The 21,960-nt window shown below is 36.4% G+C and overlaps 1 protein-coding gene across 1 annotated transcript; it reads left to right on the top strand.

Annotated features, from left to right (window-relative positions):
* Positions 1-1,973: 1,973 nt before the first annotated feature.
* Positions 1,974-20,486, top strand: LOC127416825 (homeobox protein aristaless-like 4). Its single transcript, XM_051656388.1, has 4 exons — positions 1,974-2,592; positions 11,153-11,466; positions 16,405-16,533; positions 17,094-20,486. Exons 1-4 carry the CDS (start codon positions 2,262-2,264, stop codon positions 17,409-17,411), a joined length of 1,092 nt encoding a protein of 363 aa, XP_051512348.1. The 5' UTR covers positions 1,974-2,261; the 3' UTR covers positions 17,412-20,486.
* The last annotated feature ends 1,474 nt before the right edge of the window (positions 20,487-21,960 follow it).

Raw genomic sequence — 21,960 nt, 5'->3', positions numbered from 1 at the left:
TGCAGTCCATGAGGAGGAGATGCACTGCAGTACTTAATGCAGCTAGTGGCCACACCAGATACTGACTGTTACTTTTAATTTAGTCACACATGCCAAATTATTTTAAATACTTAATTTATGTAGTATATTTCAACTCACTGGATGTACTTGTGTTGCGTTTCAGCAACTGTTGAAAGAGTTTGTCAGAAATAAAAAATAAATATATATATATTTTTAAATGGATTAGAAAAGACCTTTTCCAGACATTACATAAATACAATATATTTCAAACCACAAATGTGAAAGGTGCCTGTGAGAATTACATCAAACCCCACTTATTCTTACATGCTTTGTGCTGCAAGAAAATATTCATAGTTACAAATATGGTAATTGAGAATGGAAATCAGGTGTCCAAAGATCTTATATCAGACATAATAGAGCTTCCCTCTTGGCCCCCCAGTGGTGGAGTGAACCAATCAGTATAATTTGTCATTGTCCATTTCTACTATTTAGAAACTGGACTAAGAAAAAAAAGCATGTCTCATGTTTCACTTATTATCTTAATACTTCTGTTGTTACACTGCTGTTTATATAGTTTGAATTACTTGTACAGAATTGCCACTATTGGTATACATCGCTGTATGACAGTATCTCTGAATGTAATCAAGAAAGATGATGCTCAAGATGCTCTTTATAGAACTGACTCAGTTTCATAAACATTTATGAATAGATTATAAAGCATTCATGTATGAGAGTACCCTGCTGTGGTGTCATAAGATTTAGTGTACCCACGTATGTGAATATGCCATCTTAATGTAAGGCCCCTTGGAATTTAAATGTCATGAAATTTAAATGTTAACAATATTTCAGCAATTCAGGTCAAATTCAGGGTATTGACTTTAAGGGATCAGTAAGAAGAAATTCTCAAAAGTCGACTTGTCACTTACTGAGCTGAGAAAACAATGCAAAAATAAATAAAATAAAATAAATAAATATATCATTATTGATACATATTGCACAAAAACGACATGGGCAGCTCTGTAGGAAATATCATTACAATGTGCACAGATGCACAGACAGCAACTGAGTGCACTTTGAATTGATAAGATGCAGATGGATGTCATTAAGTCAGCTGTAGCTGTCAGCACTGCATATTTGGTCATTCTGAAAATGCTGTTTGATTGAAACTACTGAACTAAAGTATAAGAAAATCTGAGTCACAAACTAAAATCAGCAAAAAAAAAAAAAAAAAAAAAAAAAAAAAAAAATGTAGGCCTATAATAGGCGAAGTCATGTCAGATATATGTTACACTCTTATGAGGCTCACATTCAAAAAGGATTACAAAATTAATTTAAGAAACTATTCGCTTGACGAGATATAGGCCTAAATTAGATTAAATGACCTTTTCGTAAACATCTGATTTGTTCACAAATAAATACATTTTTATTATTTTATTTTTATTATAGGCTAATTACAGCCTATGCTTCAGCAGAATCAAATATATTTAGGCTAATGTTATTATTGTATTTCAGTTTTCTATTTCGATGACGATTGACTGACGATTGCTTTTCGTCAGTTATCGGATAATGTAGGTCCACCTAATAATTCAGAAATAGTCTGGTTCCATAAATATGATAAACTAAAAAAACAGATGTCGATGCATTTTGCATTTATAAGCCTATGTTAACAGATTTGATGGGGCTGTCTGTGGCAGATTTCTGTCCATAATGAACATTTATGAAATTCATTGGGATTAGAGAAATGTATTCCTTGTCAAAGAAAATGAATGGGGATCATTGATTAAGGTATGATGGAAGTACAAGAAAAAACGGCGTGGCCTCACTTGCTTGATTTGTCCCCATTCAGACAGTGAGTTGTATGTCCCTAATTGCATTAATGTCGTGCGTTGTGCATCCCACGTGTTGCATGGTTTCTCATCTTATCCCCTCCTGTGCTCAACCGCCTGACCTCTTATCATGACGGGACCACCGACAGCATGGCAACATCAACATCCTCCGACCGTCCAGGCACTTCTCTCCCCCTGTTAACCTTAAAGAGGCTTTTTTAACATTTGCTTTGCTTTGCCTAGTCTCTGGAAAACATCTGAATCATTTTAACTAACTCCAGCTGTCGCCTTGCTGTGGGTGTGTTAGAAGTCCACACGAGTGCATGGTCGTATCTGAAAGAGAGGAGTCTCGTGCGAGGGTGGCGTTTAGATAAAAAAATAAATAAAAAATAAAAAAAAAGGTTTGGATATTTTTGCGTCTGTTTTTCTCTCGTTATGAACGCAGATACGTGCGTCTCATACTGCGATATGACATCCATGGATTCATATTATTCACCTTCACCGGGGTATGGAAGAATCCAGCAGGCCAATCCTTACAGGACATTCCAGCCGAGTGACTTGAAATATAGTCCCACTTTTTTGCCAGGCAAAGGTCAAGCTTTCGGGGACAAGCCGAGGAGCCCTTACCAACAGGAGTGCCCGTTGCTGGATGATAGCACACCCGAGAGCGCTTATAAGTACCACCTTTTTATGCAGAGACCCACATGCAAAACTCCCCCCGAAGAGGGCAAACTCCACCAGGATGGCGCACTTATCTCCTGCTATGGTGAGTGAGGCGTCTCTTGCGTTGCCGTTTTTTTTTTTCCTCCATAAAATGGTAATTGTCCCGCGTCAGAACTTAAGGATGGTGTTCAAAGGATGCCTAAAAATTAGAGTTTTTTTCTCGCTCATTTGTACTATTTAAACGTTCTTATAGACAACACATTATACAGAAATACTCCGTGAATAGCTCTCAAAAGCTTTAGAGAATCATTAAATAAGCTACTGTCACTTCTACATGTAGGCCTATATATATATATATATATATATATATATATATATATATATATATATATATATATATATATATATATATATATATATATTTATATATATAAACGGCCCCAATTGACATGATAACTGACACATCATCTGAGGGTTTTGCATATAATAATTCACATGACACATTTTAATTGGTTACATCGAAGAGGACTATACGTTATTCACACGTTTCGCATTTGCAACTGATTAAGTTGCATCTGAAGATTTAAGATATATGAGGTTTCTGTTTAGTGTAAAGAACTGCATCGCTGTCTACGAGGAAGGATAACATTAGCTGAATAAAAATGATCAGTATTCATTGTTGCTTCTTTAATCAGTCGTGTATTGGCTTATCATCAGTGACAAAGAACTGAGTAATTTACTGAACCTTTAAATCCACTTAAAACAGTTTCTGAAGACTGCAATTATCCAAATCCACACTAATTTTCGCCTGTTATTTGTCAGAGGGGAAAAGCAATTTATAATTGTCACACTGACCTCTCATGCTTTGTAGAAAATGCAGTTTTTCTATGTTAATAAAATAATAAAGCGTCTGTAGTGGTCTCATAAACCATTAAGCCGCAATCAAAGCAGAATAATAGTAGAATAACAGGATGATAATAAAAAGACAGACTATTGTCTTCTTACTAATGGTGGCATGAAAATCCATCTTTGTGGTTGTAAACTTTTTTATATATATATATATATATATATATATACACACACACACACAACGGATTGACCAGGCCAATGAAAACGGACACCAACTGTCTCATTAAATGTAGCAGATGTCTATTTTTATTTATTTATTTTACAATTTAAGGCAGGTTTTGTTATTTTTTCATACATTGTTTAGTAGGCTAGTTTGTTTCTTTTCGTTACTAAATAATTACGCAATCATTTTTAACACATTGAATTTGTTTGTTTAGGACAAAAACTTAACATATTTGAGAAAAACTTAATAAGAAAGTTAGGGAAAATAAAATGATTCATTGTGGATCTTGCAATAGGTTATCATGTATAAAAGTTTGCAGTAGGCTATTAGACTATTCATAAAATTACAAAAAACTGTTTAAATCGGGATGACATCCAAACATGCGAGTCGTTAGAAACATGCATTCTCAAATTAATTATAATGTATTATTATTATTATTATTATTATTATTATTATTATTATTAAAATGCCTTCTAATTGCCTTTTACATTTTTTAAGGTGTGTTTAAACACACTAACGTCTGTGGAAATTGGTGAGTGTGTGTACTACCACAGAAAATAATCTATTTATTAGCCTATCAGAAACTATAATAATCGAGATTAGGACTAAGATTTATGTGCATTTAATGTGCATTAAGTAGTTTTATAGTATCGCACATCTCCTGTCCTAAAGTATATAGTATACTCATTGTCATTGTTGGATTTCATGACTTTTTCCTATTTATGAATTAATGAATTCAAACGGGCACAGGGAGCTAAAACTTTTAATATTCTTTTATTTAATTTCCTTTCGAACTGAAAAGAGAATTTGGACAAATGAATATATGGAGATGTATGGAGTGCACAGTGTTTTTATTTATTTATTTATTTATTTATTTATTTATTTATTTATTTATTTTTATATTACTTAGATTTTCATAGCAATGCAGTCAGTGGGCCAATGACTTAAACATGTGTGGTCTTAAATTGATATTGACTGTATTAAGGTGCTTGAAAAATATTTACTTTTTACCTAAAACTTTTAGCTTTTTAATTAATAGGCTACTATCTCTCAGGTGACATTTTAACCTTTTCCAATGTGAAATATATATATAAAAAAATAGCAGTCTAACTGGACACAGTGACACATTTATGTGTAAAAATAATAAGTTATTAATCTGCTATAATTTTGTCCAAATATAATCACAAATATTCTCAATATCACAGTCCTGTGTGCATGGATATTATATATGTAGATGATACACAAACAGTGTTATACTTAGTGTTTTTTTTTATGTCTGCAGTTTGAGGAGAATATTCTGTTCCTGTGCCATTTCTGTAGTGTATTTGTGGTCTGTGCTGTTTGTCTAAGGTGAGATCTTGCCTCCAGCTTAGTCTGATTGACCAGCCAGAGAACATAAATAAGATGAAAAATGTACTGTAAATCTGGGCTACTGCATTTTATCCTCTGTGCAGACAGAAATAGGGAGAGGAAGATATGTTTGCTCTTTGAGGAACACAGGCTCATAAGAACACCTCTTCAAGCAAAGCTATTGGAACACATTTTTTAAAACAATTCTAATTATATATGAGAACTGACTTGAGTAACTAGTTATTTGAACTGATTGGCACTGGACCATAGAGATCAGTCAATATTACTCCGGTCCTGTTGTAGTAATGCATTTTCCAAAAGAAGAAAATTATGCTGTAATCTGACAGTTTACTTTTGGATACATTATTGGGAACATTAATTATCTTAATAAAATACCACAGCAATGCATGAAGCCTCTCCAAAAGACAGAGTGATTCATGGCTTGCACCACTAGGGAGTAAGGCATTATTCAGAGGCAGATGTGTGGTATGGACTCCCAGAGTTATCATTCATGCTTTTGTGCTCAGCATGATCAGTACCACTGGGAGCCCTAAAACGTCAAGCAGTGACTGGTTTACATAACCTTTCCTTACAAAATGACCTGTATAAATATACCAGCATTGACCAGTTAATGTGATATTAAACTAGGGCTTTGTTTTAAATCTAGAGAAACAATCTCTGTGGAGCCTGACATCCACATATGACTAATTCTGCACATTGTTTCCAGGAAAGTTCTCTGATTCTGTTTCTCTGGATATAGAGAGAACGGTTTCCTAGGTGTGGCATTGTGGACCAGACCACTTTTGAAATTAAATGATGTTGGAACATTCTGTCCTTGCTGCATCCCTAAGCCATGGATACTTCCTGATGTTACATTCGTGTTTCACATTCAAGTTGAGATACTTACAGGAGAATAATGAGTAATGAGTCATTTCCCATAAGAAATCCTATAAAAACAGATTCAACATATAGTGGTGTAGCTTTGTCTAATTTAACTGTTTCCATTGAAGAAATAGCTGACAGACTGAAATGAGAAATATCAGAAACAGAAATTCCCTTACCCAAATTCATTAGTGAGTACTTTAATATACCATGTTCAAGACTCTGCACTGATTGATATGCAGATTCAGCTATGAGTGAAACACTTTGCACTTCAATGTATGCATTGAAAAAAATATATATATATATATACATCCTCTTGATTTGCTATTTTAAGTTATAGTAAGCATCTGGAAGTGAAATCTGGGAGACAGAAACCTGGCTCAGTTATACTTCTGCAGTATAGGGGAGTCATATGTGAGATTTAACGGAAATGCTGTGCGGGTTTCCCACAGAATTCACATTCCTGTGCATCTTGCATGCATTGATCTTTTCAAAGGAACATCTGTAAGTTTTGCTTTTGAACAGATACTATACAATAATACCAATAATATTGTCTTCCAATGCTGTAAATTTCACTCACTTTTAATGAGATTAGAAGGTTAATTGAATGCTCAATAAATTGCTTGAGATTTCATAATTGGAGACCTAAATGTTCTTCATTTGATTATTAATATATTATTATTAAATGATGTAATGAAGTAACATGTCAATGTCATTCCATCTTTACTCGAATATTAGCAGAGTCGAAAACTCTCAATAATATAGATACTGTATCTAAATTCCTCTTTCTCTCTGACAGTCACTAACTCCATGCCCCCACCATTTTTTCATCTGATTTACAGCGTGTCTTATAATATACCTGGAGCTGACCCAGACTATCACATTCTATGAAAAGCTAACGGGTGCACTGCTGCTTTACAGCTAGTTAAATTACACTTTGATGTTTTTCTCCTTGTTTCTTGCAGTGATTAAATAGCCACTTCTTGTAAGTATCTGACCTCTGCTAATTCAGAGAGGCACCCAACTCCTTTAGGAGGGAGCCAATTCTCTCAGGTGAACGAGTGGTAAACATGCGCTCCAATGAAAAAAATCTGCCTTGGTGTGAATTTATTGTTTGAATTTATTGTCATAAGACACAAATATTAAATGTCCACATGTAACCAAAACTTTTACTGAAAAAAAAAACAAAAACACTGGGGTATGGGTTTATGCTCCAATATGCTTGCAAACATATGGTTTATTAAACCAAGGTGATTACAGTTTGCAAGACTGGAGGGTTTTGGAAATACCTCAGTGCTGTTATGGAATATTTCACCTGTGAAGGAAGAGCTGAACATTATTAGATTAATTAATTGTTAATCAATGGGAAATATATTAATTTCTGTCTTTCCAAAACTATTGTTATCTATGGTTAGTATGTGAGCATGAAGGCAGGCATTGGCTTGATGGTGGTAGTGTAGTGGTAAACTGAATCTGGGCTGGTGCCCAAAGATCGCAGGTTGAATCCTGATAGTGGGTGATCATGAGCTGAAGAGGTATAAAGACACTCTCTTAGTGTGCCCTTGAGAAAAAAATGTCATTTTCTGCTATGGGGAACTGTCCCTGAAGTGAATGTGCTGTAAGTCATTATGGTTAAATGCATCTGCTAAATGGCGAGTAACAACTGCACAATACAGGCAATTGTTCACAAGTCAAGGCACTGTTGAATTCTCTGCAGGAAAATGGCAGAGGTCCTTTGTCAAAGAGTGCTGTTATATATCATATGTAAATGACTAGGCATGCACAAGCACACAACTTGTATGTTAACACGGCTCTCTGCATTGTTTCTAAAAACTCTTTCTGCAACTTTTTTAAAGAACACTGTCTCATGAAATGTTTATCTCCATGTCAATGTTTAGATTCTGCGTTCCATATGCAACACACAAATAGCAACACAGAGCATCACTGAAATCTCCAAACATTTGGACAGTTATCAAACCCAGACTCTTGCTGTCAATGTGAAAATGGCAGCCAAAACCATGAAGCTTTGTCTCTAAAAATGCAAAATATGTAATGGCACTGTTTAGAAACATTGCTAGTAGGCAGGTTCAGCATAACAAGGGCTACAAATCCAAGGAAAGACAGGAAAGTGCTCACCACAGCGATCTCTGTAACTTTTCTGCGAAAGAGAGAGTGAGGAAAGACAGAGGAACCCTAACAGAAAGAGAAGGGATTGCTGATTTGTGTAATTAAGGAGTAACAAAAGCTCAGCCTCTGTATTAGATAAAGATGATTAGATGAAAGTGAAGCACTGAATGAAGGGCACATCTCTTGACTATTAGACCTTAACATCTTTGGAATAAAGAATGATACCTTGAGCTTAACCATGCAAGATTAGGTAACATGGGATTGTTACTGATATCAGGTAATTTCATAGCACTTAAAAAAATGAGCTACACCCCAGCTGCCCAAAATATGGCCAGCTTAAAAAAACAAGGGCAAATCCATGTTCAGAGTCACTATTTAAAATTATTATATTTTGCTATGTTTAACAATGCCTTGGCTTAAAGTTTGTTATGGTTACGAATAAACGTATGTTCTAACTTGACTTATGACCTCCACACGATCTGCCGATACTATCTCAGTATTCAAGAAACAGCTGAAAATACATCAGTTCCGCGAACACTTAACCAATCCACACTAAATGCGTTTACTATTTAACGTTAAAAAAAAATTACAAATTAAAATAATAATAATTCCTTGTGTTACATGTACACTGTAAACACCAATAGTAATCTCAAATTATAAAAAATAGTTTACTCAACTTAATCTTAAATTTTTACTATTCTTACTAGTTTAAATTAAGTTACAGTTACTCTCTAAATCCTAAAGTTGTCATTAATAAAAACATTTAAGTGGTCCTATTTAAACATTACTTGAAATGTCACATTTTGGAATCATAACTCAAATACACAAGTTCTTTCAAATTTGGCTTCGAGGACTACTAACTTAAAATTGCCAAGTATAAAATTGCGGCTGTGTGGAATAACCATAAACCCTTGCGCTTGAATAAATTATGTTTGTTTGGTCAAAACAAGGGAACTTATGTAGTAAAATAATAGTTTTTTATTTAAAAATGTATTTAGTTTTAATTCTTATGACTATTGTTGTTGTTTTGTTGTAGCTGGTTGATAATTGAGATTTTTGTTAAGTCACCATGAGGGTGATAAGTGTTACCTCTGGTGAAATTGGATCCTGTTTAGTTTAAGCCATTCTTCTTTACTCAATTGTACTTTACAAAGGGCAGATTTATGTGCACTATGAAGTACTGAGTAGAGTCCAGTGTGCCACATGGCTAGCTTAGAGTCTAGTCCTAATTTTCCTTATCCCTCATATCTTTCTGTATAAGACGTTATAACCCAATTTAAATAATTAAATCAAAGCAACGATACTTCAATTATAGATGAGTTAAGCTTACTTGTAACTAGTTAACGTTACTTAAAAAATTACGTTCAGTTTAATTGAACCAAATAAGTATGTTTACTTAGAAAAACCATGCAAACCGATTGCCTTGAAAAATCTAAGTAAAGTCAACTAATTAGATTTTACAGTGTATGACAGGGCAGTCTCTTAAGGGAGGCGTAGCAACTTTTTGCCTTCGTCATGATAATTGTCATTTCACGTAACGTAACACACTGCATGTAAATGTAGTCGCAATAATATTAGTAACGTTACATAGATTTCCTTTAAAGCACCTAACCCAACCCCTATGCCTAAACCTAACCAATTATTACAATAATCACAATACTGTATTCTAAAAAATGACAAAAAAAAAAAAGCACTATAATACTTTCATTGTTTAAATGAGTTCGGCTGGGATCTGACTGTTACAGCAGATAGGAACGTTGATCATTAAATAAAGACTTCAGATCTGTTGCTCACACAAAGTGATCACAAGGCATCATACGACCAGCAATCTAGCACACAAATAGAGGATTACTTTTATGATAATTTTTATGGTGCTTTTCTCAGTTTTTGAGCTGCAAAATGGACATTCTAAAAAATTTCGTCATGACAGTATGTTGCTTATGAAGGAAATCCAGACCAAGACCAGCGTCCCTCAAACTAAAGCAAGAAATGAAAGGAACTGATGATAAAGTTACCCTGTGAAACTTCAGAGAATCTAGCAGGATATGCCAAACATGAGTGGAAAAAGTCAAGCTCGGACTGCAATGCCCCAAACACCCAGTTTACTTTCACACAGTTTAAGGAGATAATGGGAACGCCTCATTGGCAGGGCGTGCTCCATAGATTTAAACAGTCATGTTTTGATTATTTACTTACAGTCTGTGCATGATTGTACTCTCATCAAGTCTCTGATTCAGGCATCTTAAAAAGGGAACATGTTTTCAGATAAAGAAAGACCCTATTTAAGTGAAAAATATTTGTATAAGGAGTAGATTAGAGTTTTGGTTAGTGTGGCGGCTTCAATGTTGATTTCCCTCCACACTCTAGACATGTAATGATCAGCACTAGTTAAGTTTTTAGATGTGTTACGTATATAACTACTGTATTGGACTGAGAAACAGGACAAGATAAAGCCTCTTTCTCAAAATTTTGTCTTTATGCAAAGACAAAAAATATTCACCTTGCTAATCATCACATTTCTAGAATCAAAAAGAGCAAACTTGCATGGAAAGAAGTAGCCCATGAAAATTGGGACCACAATTTTTCTGAAAGCATGTGTTGTAAAGCTAATGGTTTGTAGTTGTAAATTATGTAATACAATCAACAGGAATGTATATTTATCAACCATATGCCCTAACCCAAACCCAAACACCAAACCTAACTATCAGTGGTCAAAATGTAATTTAAAAGGGAAAATGCAACCTCAGAATCACATTTATCACTGATTTTGTGAACATGATTACTTGGTTTCCATGGGGCCAGAACCCATGTTTTTGTGAATGCTGGTACAACATGCTATCAGTAGTGCCACAGGAAATGGTAAACACATTTGAATTGATGCAAAGATGTGTGAAGGGAGATTGTCAGTAAATCAATGTCAGGGTACCGGAACATTCGGTTACAACATGTCGAGTTCCTGTGTGATCATAACCATAACCCTAACCCTAACCCTGATATAATTTATGTTTTAAAACAAAACGGGAAAGTCTCTTCATGTAATGTTAACCCCACATTTTACTCATGAATCAAAAACCACAATTCTAAAAACCCATTAAAAATTCCTGAGAGAATCCATGCAGAATAGTCGTCGGGATTGGCCTTCAAATTGATGTCATGACTGAGCAGCTGTATATTCACATGTTAAAGTGATATATCACGACTAATGCATATTATTATATATGTCTCTTCCCAGGTAAAGATGGCACTGGACTGACAGACATAGAACTGCATCAATCTGCCGATCCCACAGGTATGGATGGTAGTTACATCAATGATAAAGACCCTGGGGTCAAAGGCCTACTAGAGCATCCTGTCTCTGAGCTTGGCAGTCCTCTAAACAAGAGCGAACCCGAGAGCAACAAAGGCAAGAAGAGAAGGAATCGTACCACCTTCACCAGTTACCAGCTGGAGGAGCTGGAGAAGGTTTTCCAGAAGACACACTACCCAGATGTCTATGCCCGTGAGCAACTGGCTCTCAGAACGGATCTCACAGAAGCAAGAGTGCAGGTAGGCCTGGTCAGCTGAGCTATGCAGGAACCCAATGCTTTTTTAGGATTAAATTAAATCAGAATCTATAGCCGGATTTCCATCGGGTCAAGCTGCTCTCGTAAAGCTGGGGACACACTAGCAGACTCAGAACAACTCAATTTGGGTGGTGGTATCACACTTAGTGACTGTTTTTGCTGATATTTCCCTCCTAGTTGGTGAGCCTGTCACACATATCGATTAAAAACAGTGGGAAGGTGTTACACTTAACGACTGCCTTTGACTTTTCTCAACGCTTCACTGTCATGCCCCATTTTCACAGCCAATCAACCTGAAGCTTTTGAATATAAAGGTAATTTTCAACATTACTCCAAGAGTCTGCAGCATCTGCTATGTTTGTTTCTTTGTTAAAGACAGACATGTCCTATTGAGAACGCATAGCAAAAAGAAATTGCATCCTTTTCTTTCACATGTTTATTGTCACATTGTGCAAAGAGCTGGGCAACAAACGTGTGTCATCTGGTAGAAAGTGAACAATTCAAAAGTATATTAAAGCACCATGAACTAAAATAAGACAAAAGTACAAACTTGTAAGGTATGCATATTTATACATAATGTCATATGAATGTAGACTACAATATATTTATATAATCTAAAGCTGTATACAAATATAAAGCTTATGTTTAGGTTATATAAAATAATACAAGATTTTGCACATTTATAGTCACTTTGTGGAAAGATCTGTTTGTCTGTCATGATATTACATATTAGATATGTCATACAAACATACTTGTTGACTCCAAAGAGCAATAAGCTTCTCATCCAAAAGCAGTTTCGGTCGGCTTTTGCAAGGTTATATTTTAAAACAGACCAAAACTGGAAAATTTATGTTGTGGTTATTTTTATCCATCATTAGTTGCTTTTGCATTATTTCTGCATTGAAAAGTACCTGTTCTCGCATTCATGGAGCTCGCTCTCGCTCTCTCTCGCTCTCGCTCTCTCTCTTCCTGTTTCTTTTCTGCCGCAATACAATAGAAGTGATTGTGAAGATGGAGTAACTTTTCCTTGTGAAAGTACGTCATTGTTTATTTATCCAATCGAGGCTTGTCGTAGAACGCATGTCCACATTCTGCTTTCAGTGAGTAAAGAAATGCATCCAATAAAAACAGACTGTTGTGGCTCATTTTAGTGCAAGAAAAAAGCTTGGTGATAGAATCTGAGTGCGATGAAAACATTCACATCAGCTTGACGTCTTGTCCGTTCTTCAGTAAAAGAAGAAGCTCAAGACCCTGCCTCAGTGACAGAATGATTTTTCAAACAAAATGGATTTTTTTTTTTTCAGCCTTTGAAGCCATTTACTCAGCAGGGAGTCTCAACAGTTCAAAAAAAGTGATTAACATATTAATGTGTGCTCTGTCTCCCTCTGCCTGGCCGGTGATTATGTTAATGAAGCTAACACTTGAAAATTACTGGAAAAATTAGCTAGTGAGATGGTGCCTTATCAGAACCATTCCATTCCATACCAATTCAAGCTCTTTTTCACTGTTACAGTTTTCCATCATAGAACTACAAAAAACAGAATTAGAAAGGGCTGACTGATCAAGTGACCAATCGTGAGTTGCCAAATCACTAAAGCCGTTTCACCGGCATGGTTCTCTGTTTTGAGTATGGTTAGCTAACGGTTAGCTGTTTGCTAACTTTAGCCAGATTGAGCCACTGAATTAGACTCAATTAGACAGAGCCTTTGTCACAGGGACAGGTATATCTCAAGACACCAACCTATTTCAGTGATATCTGTCAGGTAATGGGGTTTTTATATGTGGTATTCAAAAAATAATTTACAGCACTTTTACGTTGTAAATAACCCAGAATATTTATTAAAACACTTAAACAAGTATAAGTCAGTTCGACCTTCCTATGTCCATTTGATAATTGATGACATGACCATTTCAAGATACTGTTGACCCCTTAGAATGTCTTTATTCTTTCTTCTAAAATGTGGACAACAGAAACTATTTTCATGCTCTCATTTCTGTCTAGCTTGTTTTAAACACAGATCTCCATCCTCACATCAGTTTTCCCAAACTTCTCATCCATGTTTAGTGTCCCTCTCCACACCACAGTGTTTAAGGATGTTAAGAAGAGTCAGTGAGAAAAAATATACTGCACATCAATGTTCTTTGGCAGGGGAAGAAAAAAACAGTTTAAGATGCCATGGGCAATGTCCATGCATAGAATGAGGCATTGTCAGGAACCTGGCCATGTTTTGAAGGTACAGTGAAATAACTGCATTAATTCTGAGTCCAAACAGAACCAACTACCACACACACATGAGTCTAATTACCTCTAGGCTGACAACACAGTGCAGACTCTTTTGAGTGACTACAGGGTTTGACCCGTTTTTCAAAAACATACCTACAGACATACGCAATTGAGACGAGCCCCTCCCGTTTTCTTCCCCAGCACTGTTGTATAGTCCTGGCTGTCGCTCTTTCATGCTCACTCTCTCTTTGAACAAACAGTACATTCTCTTTTGACACACTCTGATAGAAACATATGTTAAGAGCATAGGAGTATACAGTAAATTACACTGATAGAGGATGTCTTGGATAAAATAATCATACCTGACCTTTTATAGAATAAAAAAAAAGCAATAAAATGAACTGAAAATAAACTGAAAATTTCATGATCAGATAGAGGGAGAAATCATTATGGTCAGTTAGAGGAATTTTAATGAAATCACAGTTTATTAATTATATTGATCACTCTATAAATCACTGCAAGTTAAAGTTGAAGAGACATCTTTAAGTATGCCATTTGTAGGTTAATTTCCCCGAAAGTGTATACGCTGTGACTTTGGTGCTATCAAAACTTTTCTCTGTTTGTTAAAGCATCCCGTCCAGCCCATAATAGATACATTGGCTCAAACATTGGTGTGAGTTTGGGGCGGTTACAAATCTAAAGGCTGCAGAAATAACCACTCACAGCCGAGTTTGCTTTCAGTTGTAAACACATGCACGTGGCAGACCGTGACGTCGGTAAATACAGAACTTACCTCATTCGTATTCAACAATGGATGATACAAGTCTCATTGTCGAGGTGGAGAAGCACAAAGAACTCTATTGTTTACCTTTTAGATGCAAATGTGGTCCTCCTCATGTAAATAAGATTTCACGACGATCAAGTTTGTAATACTTATCAATGACCCACTCCTGATAACCATTTTGAGGTAAGGGAATGAAGCAGGGGGGCATTCATCAAAATAAGGTTGAGAACCACTGGTTTAGAGTGATCCACTTAGACCCGCCCCAACAACATTACTCAACCAATGAAGTGAGTTGGGGGCAGGACTATCTCTTTGTTTGACTAATATATTCAGAAGGCTGTTTTGAAAACAATGTTTATTTTTGCAATTCCGTTTGTGGCGCTAGTGGCGCAGAAATTACATTCTTCCGCTTTAATATCCAGAGACAATTATAAGAAAGTAATTTGTAGGTTGATTCCTATAAAAACAGTAAAAACTGTCACTTTGAGGTGCTATAAAAACATTGCCTGTTTGTTAACGCATCTCGTCCAGCCTAAAATAGCAAAACTGACTCAACCAGCGGCGTGAGTTAGGGGTGGGACTATCTGTTTTGTGTAACCTTTGACGGACGGGAGAGTGTTTGAGAAACCTGTTTAAAATTAAATGAAAACGAATGAAAGGCATATGATGTTTTTCTTAAAGTTGATGTGTTATTTTCTTTCAATGTTAAAATTATTTTTTGAATCCCAGATTAACCAAAGTATAGGTCTCTGTGGAACAATAATGGGCGTCAACTATACATACTGCATAAGTAAGCCATTTTTTGGTTGATTTCACTTAAAAGTGTACTACTGTGGCACTATCAAAGCATAGTTTGTTTGAGCGTCCTGTCCAGGGGTACGTTTTCCAAAAGCATTGTTAGCAAACTAGCTCCGCAAATTCCATAGTTACCAACATAGTTCAACGATTTGATGTTTCCCAAAACTACAGTTCCAACGAACATTCGCAAATAGCATCATAAAGTTGTGTGGTTGGCACTACAGCTCTCCACCTGTGGTTAGAAGCGTTGTTTCTTGTTAGTTTGTGGTGTCAACGTCATTTGAATTCGCTGAGGCTTCTATTTCTTTAATTCAATATATATTTTTTATTGTGTAAGACCGTTTACATGCACTTAAGAAAACTGCTTATTCTATAGTTTTTGCAAAAAGTGGTGTTCTGAAACATCATGTAAACATGGCCATGTTCTGTACGCTGTAACGGATTAAGAGAAAGCCATTTAACACTCCTAGGTTTCGGTCAAAGAATGCGGCTTATATTTGTGCATGTTTGTATGTGTTCAAATCCCCATTTTCTACAAATCATACACTATCAAAACATCTGTAGAGGTTTGAGAGCACTCAAATGCACTCAGCTGTGGTTTGGGGTTGTTGGTTTGTGTCATGGTGTGCTAACAGCGGATCAGAGTTGGCCTCATTATGATTGATGAGGTGGACCTGCTCCAGACATGAGCAAGGCTGGACCTGCAGGCTGAGGGGAGACAGAGGAAAAGCTATCAAAGCCCACAGATCCAACCTGTGCTGCCAGGGGAGAGTTCAAATCCATACATAAATAGTACAGTGTGGACGTCAGCGTGAGGAGCCATGGCAGGGCTTTCATGTGCCTCGCGATTTATGGTTTCGCATGTGCTCCGTCTCTCACTAGTCACTACAGGAGGGATCCAGGTCTTGGTAGAAAGATTTTAGTAATATTGGGCAAAGTATAACATTTTCAATAATTTATATATCTAATACTAATGTAGAAACAGAATGAATATAGTAAACAATACTTTGTGTATATGATACAGTGCTTCTATTGTATCCCATCTAAATCTTGGCCTTTTGTACACAGATATTTCAGATATTTGGTGGGATGACCGTGTTTTCCATTTTCTGCAGGTGTGGTTTCAGAATCGTCGGGCAAAATGGAGAAAAAGAGAACGCTTTGGTCAGATGCAGCAAGTTCGGACACACTTCTCAACGGCCCACGAGTTGCCTCTTCTTACACGACCAGAAAATTATGCACAGGTAAAAGGTCAAAAGATCAGACTCAGGGGGAACTATAAACATTACCAACCAGAGATTTATTGTTTCAGTATAAAGGCAAAGATACTAATTGACTAAGTCTGGAAGTCTAACGCTACACTATACTCTACTGCTATGCCTACGGTGACTGCACACTGGTCTCATAGAATCACGTTACTATTTTAAAGCCAACTTATTTTAATGTTGTTCGATGTTCAAAACACTAGATGCACTTCAACAACGACATTTATTCACTTCCACACAAATCATGAGTAAAACCACTGATTCTCAGTTCATATACATTAAACACTTTTCACCCTGTTCCAACACAATGCTATTTAATGACATCAAAACACTTTTACTTCCGCACATGACATTTTTATAAATTTTTGCATCACATAACCAACTACATTTACAAGCTTATTCAAGCATGAGCATGTTACACGGTAGCTAAAATTAAGCGATGTACAAACGAAAGTAAGAATAACGAAAACATGTTTGAAATGACTCTTTTTTTTCTCCTGTAATGATTATGTTCAATTTCCTCTGTTTATTTGCTCTAGATTCAGAATCCATCATGGCTAGGTGGCAGCAGTGCAGCCTCACCAGTGCCTGGTTGTGTTGTATCCTGTGACACTGTAGCATCATGCATGACCCCTCACCCTCACTCTGTTAGTGGCATGTCTGATTTTCTGGGTATGCCCAGTCCAGGTGGGAACATGGGACAAACACACTTGGGCAGCCTTTTTGGCAACCCTGGAGTGGGTGGAACTGTGAATTGCTTTGACCTCAGTGTTGAACCAGATCGCAAATCCTCCAGCATCGCCAGCCTGCGCATGAAGGCAAAGGAGCACAGTGCTGCAATCTCATGGGCCACATGATTCCCTCATCTGGGACACAGAAGACCAGACAACCTCAGCCCTGAGCTGTCAGCATTAATGAGGTGAAAGTTTATGCCATCTGGAGCCAATATGGACAAAAGAAATAGAGGCTAGCAGCATTACGATACTCTGCTTGGAGAAGCCTTAATTTGTACTTTTTTTTTGGAGGAAGTGGATTGTGCAGTAGGACGGGTGCTTAATGTGAGGAAACTGATGGGACAGTTACAAAATGGTGATTATTTTATTAATAAAATTACTTCTGTTGGACCACCATTGAAAAATATCAGTATGCACTATGTTTCGCTATCTGTTACTAGACATAAATGTTCAAAGTAGACTTTATAAGGTGTTATGCAGTCACATATATAAGTGCCAATGCTCTATACGTGATTCCCATATTCAAAGTCTGAGCTCAATCAGGCTGCTCTACTTAGACAATATAACTAAATAAAACATCTTATTTGCATGTAGCTACATGAAAGTGCACTTAACACAAATTTTCACATTTCACAAATTTGATCTGATTTTTGAATGAAATACCTGAGCAGGGCACACTGCTTTAGTGCATGGTTTAAGTGAGTCGCGAGAATGCGTCATTCTACATTCATCAGTTCTTTTGCACTTGGCTTTAAATAGCTTATAAGTTGGCATGATGCTTTAGAATGTTCCAGTACCCTGACATCACATTTTGTCAGCAGTGTGGGAGAATCGGGTTCTTGTCCTGCATTGAAACCAGGAAGTAATTGCGTTTGCATTATCAATGACAATCACGATTCTGAGGTTCCATTTTCCATCTAACAATACAGTTTTACTCCACTGACGGTTAGGTTTAGGGTTAGTGTTTGGGGGTACAGTTAATGAAAAATCGATTACTCTTAACTGTATATATAATTTACAGCTAAGTACAACTCGCTTTTGGTTCCCCTCTGTGGGCATTTCACCAAGAATATGGAGCTCAAATGGGCCCTTTTGTTCAAAAACATTTCCCGCTTTGGCCACTGGGGGCACTGCTTCAAATTTTACTAAGCAAAGATCAAGTTTAGATCAAGAAAAGTCAACCTACTGTTTCCGAATTCACTGAACATGTATTGTGGCAGTTCCAAAGTAACAAATGTACTCTGAATGGTGCTAAAAGCTAGTTACATTTTCTTCAGAACAGAATAAGTTTTTAAAGGTTAATGCTCTATTGAGTTTTAAATCTACAGAACCTACCTCTCTACCCTAAACCTAACCGATAGTGCCAGAAAAAGCAAATAAGAAATGAAAAATGCAATTGCTGAAGCAACCACATCATTTTATGGTGCTTCTATGACGCTTTAGTCTCACGTGTCAACTTGCGTGCTCTTCAGGACTCGTACCCTAATTCTTTGCATCGCAAATGCAATATTCTATCATTAAAGCTACTGTGCAATGTAATTGCCATTGAACAAGCTTGTAAATGTAATTAGTTATGTAGTGCAAATGTTGAAATGCCTTACAAGTCGTACACTATAGTAAAAGTGTTTTGACGTCGTAAGATAGCATTGTGTGAGAAACAGGGCAAAAGATATGTGTTTATGAAGTGATCATCTGCCCTTCTACTCATGTTTTGTGTGAAAGACAAAAAAAATAAAAAATGCCTTTGTTGTAGAGCCTCTAGTGTTTTAGTATTTTACCCATTATCTGTCGCAATTCACACACCAAAAAAAGTTTTCACAAAAATGTAGCCTTGGTATAATAACATGTTTCTGTGAGACCAAGTAGGTCTGCTTGGTATGCTGGTGTCCCCACCAGGCTTAACTAGCTTAACTAGCAAGCCTCTTTTGGTCAGTCAGCTTCATCAGAAGACCATGATGGTCTACCAGCATTTTATTTATTTTTGTGCTGGTGGCTATGCTGGTCCACCAAGCCAACACCAAGACTCACCAGCAGAAGCCAACTTGGAATAGCATGAATTACCATCTAAGCTTCCATCAAAATTCCGTCTCCATACATCACTCCCTTTTTGGGACTTTTGCAAGGATCAGCATGGAACAAGATATATCAAAATCACACAATCTATAGAGATGACACTCATCCATTCTACATTAGCCAATCAAGCACTAGGATTGCTCAAAACCTTTTAAAACAGACCTTTTTCATGTGATATCTACTGTAACAATTTGGTCTTTTTTCTTCGTCCTTTTTGTCCTCAAGTTCCAGAAATACTCCCTTTAATCACAGCCACATTCTCTAAACCAGAGGTAATAGGACATTGTTTCCAGATAAATGTAGGAATGCTGTGTTTGTTTTGTGTTAGCAGGACATAGTCCTATCACTTGAGCTTGAACATAAGAGTAACTTCATAAATTTTTTGGCTCAAGCCAGCATGCTCTTGCACCATAGGGGCTTTTCAGCAGCACCAGACCTAGTGTTTAGTGTCAGTCATGGGCTGTGCAGAGTGGGTCATCACACAAAGGCTCTGCTTCCTGTCAACACTGGCCTCTGGACTATTCTGAAGAGAGCCTTTAGGCATTATAGTTCACTAGACTAGCCAATAATGTGCAGCAAGAGGAAACTTGGTTTATTTTTTTTGTGCTTCTTATCAGATTAAAAAGAGGTACATTGAAGTTGTTTTAAATTTACAACTAAACCAATCTTTCTGTCCCATTTTATGAGGCCATTTAAACATCCAAATGAAAACCATACATGTTTTACAAGTCCTGTGGTTGAATTATTCAAATGATCCGTCAACTATTGTATCTAAAAATATTAAAGGCTCCTCCTCTTCTGTAAATCAATTAAAACAAAACAAACTTTACAGATTTTCTAATTGAGATGAATCATCATTCCACTTCTTTTCATGTTAAATGCTAAAGTGATTGAGGTATAGTCCGTGTATTTTTTTCTACAGCATGACACCATTGCGTGCAGATAAAATGTATATTGTCATCAGTTCTTTGTGTTTTTACAGCATGCACTTTGGATAATCTGGTGATTTGCTTGTTATGTGTGTTTTAATGAATTATATAATTTCCTGGTTTGCTTATTATTCCTGATAACATAACTAAGTTTGTTCTGTAAAATTATTATTAAATTTGCCCCTTGAAAATATTGTATGAGTTTGTATTGCATGTATCTTATGTAATGCAGGCATTAAAGACCAGATGGTGTTTTAAATAAATTCAATTAAAATGATTATGGAAACACTCAAAACTAAACACATTTAAAAAATGTCTACTTTATTTCATTTACTTGAGAAGACATTAGTTTGTTTTAACAAATATTTTATTTTTAATACAAAATTGGATTAGTATTGTCAGGAAGTAAAATCATTTACCTCTGAGCTGTCTGAACTTCTGATTGTTTGGACATATTATTGGTCTAAAACTATGAAAATGATTATGGTGATAAATCACTGGAATGCATACATTTTTAATATACAAACATTTCTCATAGCACAGAATCCCATTATTCAACCTAGCCAGTGAAATGGTGTGGAAAATTAAACAATGATTTATATGTAAATGGCTCCTTAGCCACAACACCAACAACAAAAAACTGTTCAAACCGATGCCCAATTAACATTAATTAATAATAAATAACATTATTCTAGACCGGCGGTTCTCAACCTTTTTTGGGTGAACACCACTGATATATATACAGTATAGAACTGGATCGCTGATGCAACGTTAAACTGCCAGCAGGAGGTGAAGCCACCGGAAGTGTTGAGCGGCCATCTTGGTATGCCCAAACTGCCATAGAGCATCAATGACTGACGAAGCATGAACACCCCCCCGTTTCACTGTCTCCAACCTTCGGATATGACAGTTGCATTTCACCCTCTAGTGACAATCATGTTTAATGTTTAATTAGGTTGTTATGAATATTCGTTACGAGGGAGAAGATATACGCAGATCGCGATGTCAGAGCATTCATCTGCCCAGGTGTTCAGGCTATCAGTACAGCACAACGATCACCAAAGGAAGCGGGAAAACTGTCCACATGTTGTAATGTAAGAATAAAATGCTGTAATATTTGCTTGTTTTGAGGTGATAACATGTCCGTTTTCCTCGGAGAAAGTCTTAAAACAATTTTATTCACCTTAAATGCCTGGGATTTGGCTGTTTTCATATTGAAGCGCTCACTGATGTCATACTTGGATACATGTCATAAATTACGTGTTCGTTTGCTATTTAAACCTAGCATATCAGTTTAATTTTAACCAACTTTGCTTTGCGTGTCTCCCTCTCTGTGCGTGTGATAGAGGGAGAGAGAGCATGCGCTCTTATTCAAGTGACTGCGAGAATAATGCACTTTTTGATGAAAACATAATACAAGTAACTCTGAACAAACACTTCGATGTTCACAATAAATAAGTCTTGAACATGTCTGTTTGTATCTTACCTCAGTTTCAGTGAACTTGTTTACATTCAGATGATCTGTTCACCAATTAAGTTTGTTATAGGTAGACTGTTTGATATAGACAGGGGCGTAGATTCCGGGGGGAATAGGGTGGAGGTAACCATGATCAGTGGAAACATGTAAATGCTTCATGCTGCAACCACCCCCCCCAACGTTCATGCCAAAT

The sequence above is a fragment of the Myxocyprinus asiaticus genome, chromosome 26 (assembly GCF_019703515.2).
Source record: "Myxocyprinus asiaticus isolate MX2 ecotype Aquarium Trade chromosome 26, UBuf_Myxa_2, whole genome shotgun sequence".
In the NCBI taxonomy this organism is placed as follows: Eukaryota; Metazoa; Chordata; class Actinopteri; order Cypriniformes; family Catostomidae; genus Myxocyprinus; species Myxocyprinus asiaticus.
The sequence above is the reverse complement of the archived record's forward strand: the minus strand, read 5'-3'. Positions and strand labels throughout refer to the sequence as shown.

Bases quoted from the DNA above. Each gene is read 5' to 3' on its own strand.
- LOC127416825 (XM_051656388.1), top strand. From the start codon at position 2,262: ATGAACGCAGATACGTGCGTCTCATACTGCGATATGACATCCATGGAT. The intron at 2,593-11,152 runs GTGAGTGAGGCG...GTCTCTTCCCAG, and splicing joins CGCACTTATCTCCTGCTATG to GTAAAGATGGCACTGGACTG. The intron at 16,534-17,093 runs GTAAAAGGTCAA...TATTTGCTCTAG, and splicing joins GACCAGAAAATTATGCACAG to ATTCAGAATCCATCATGGCT.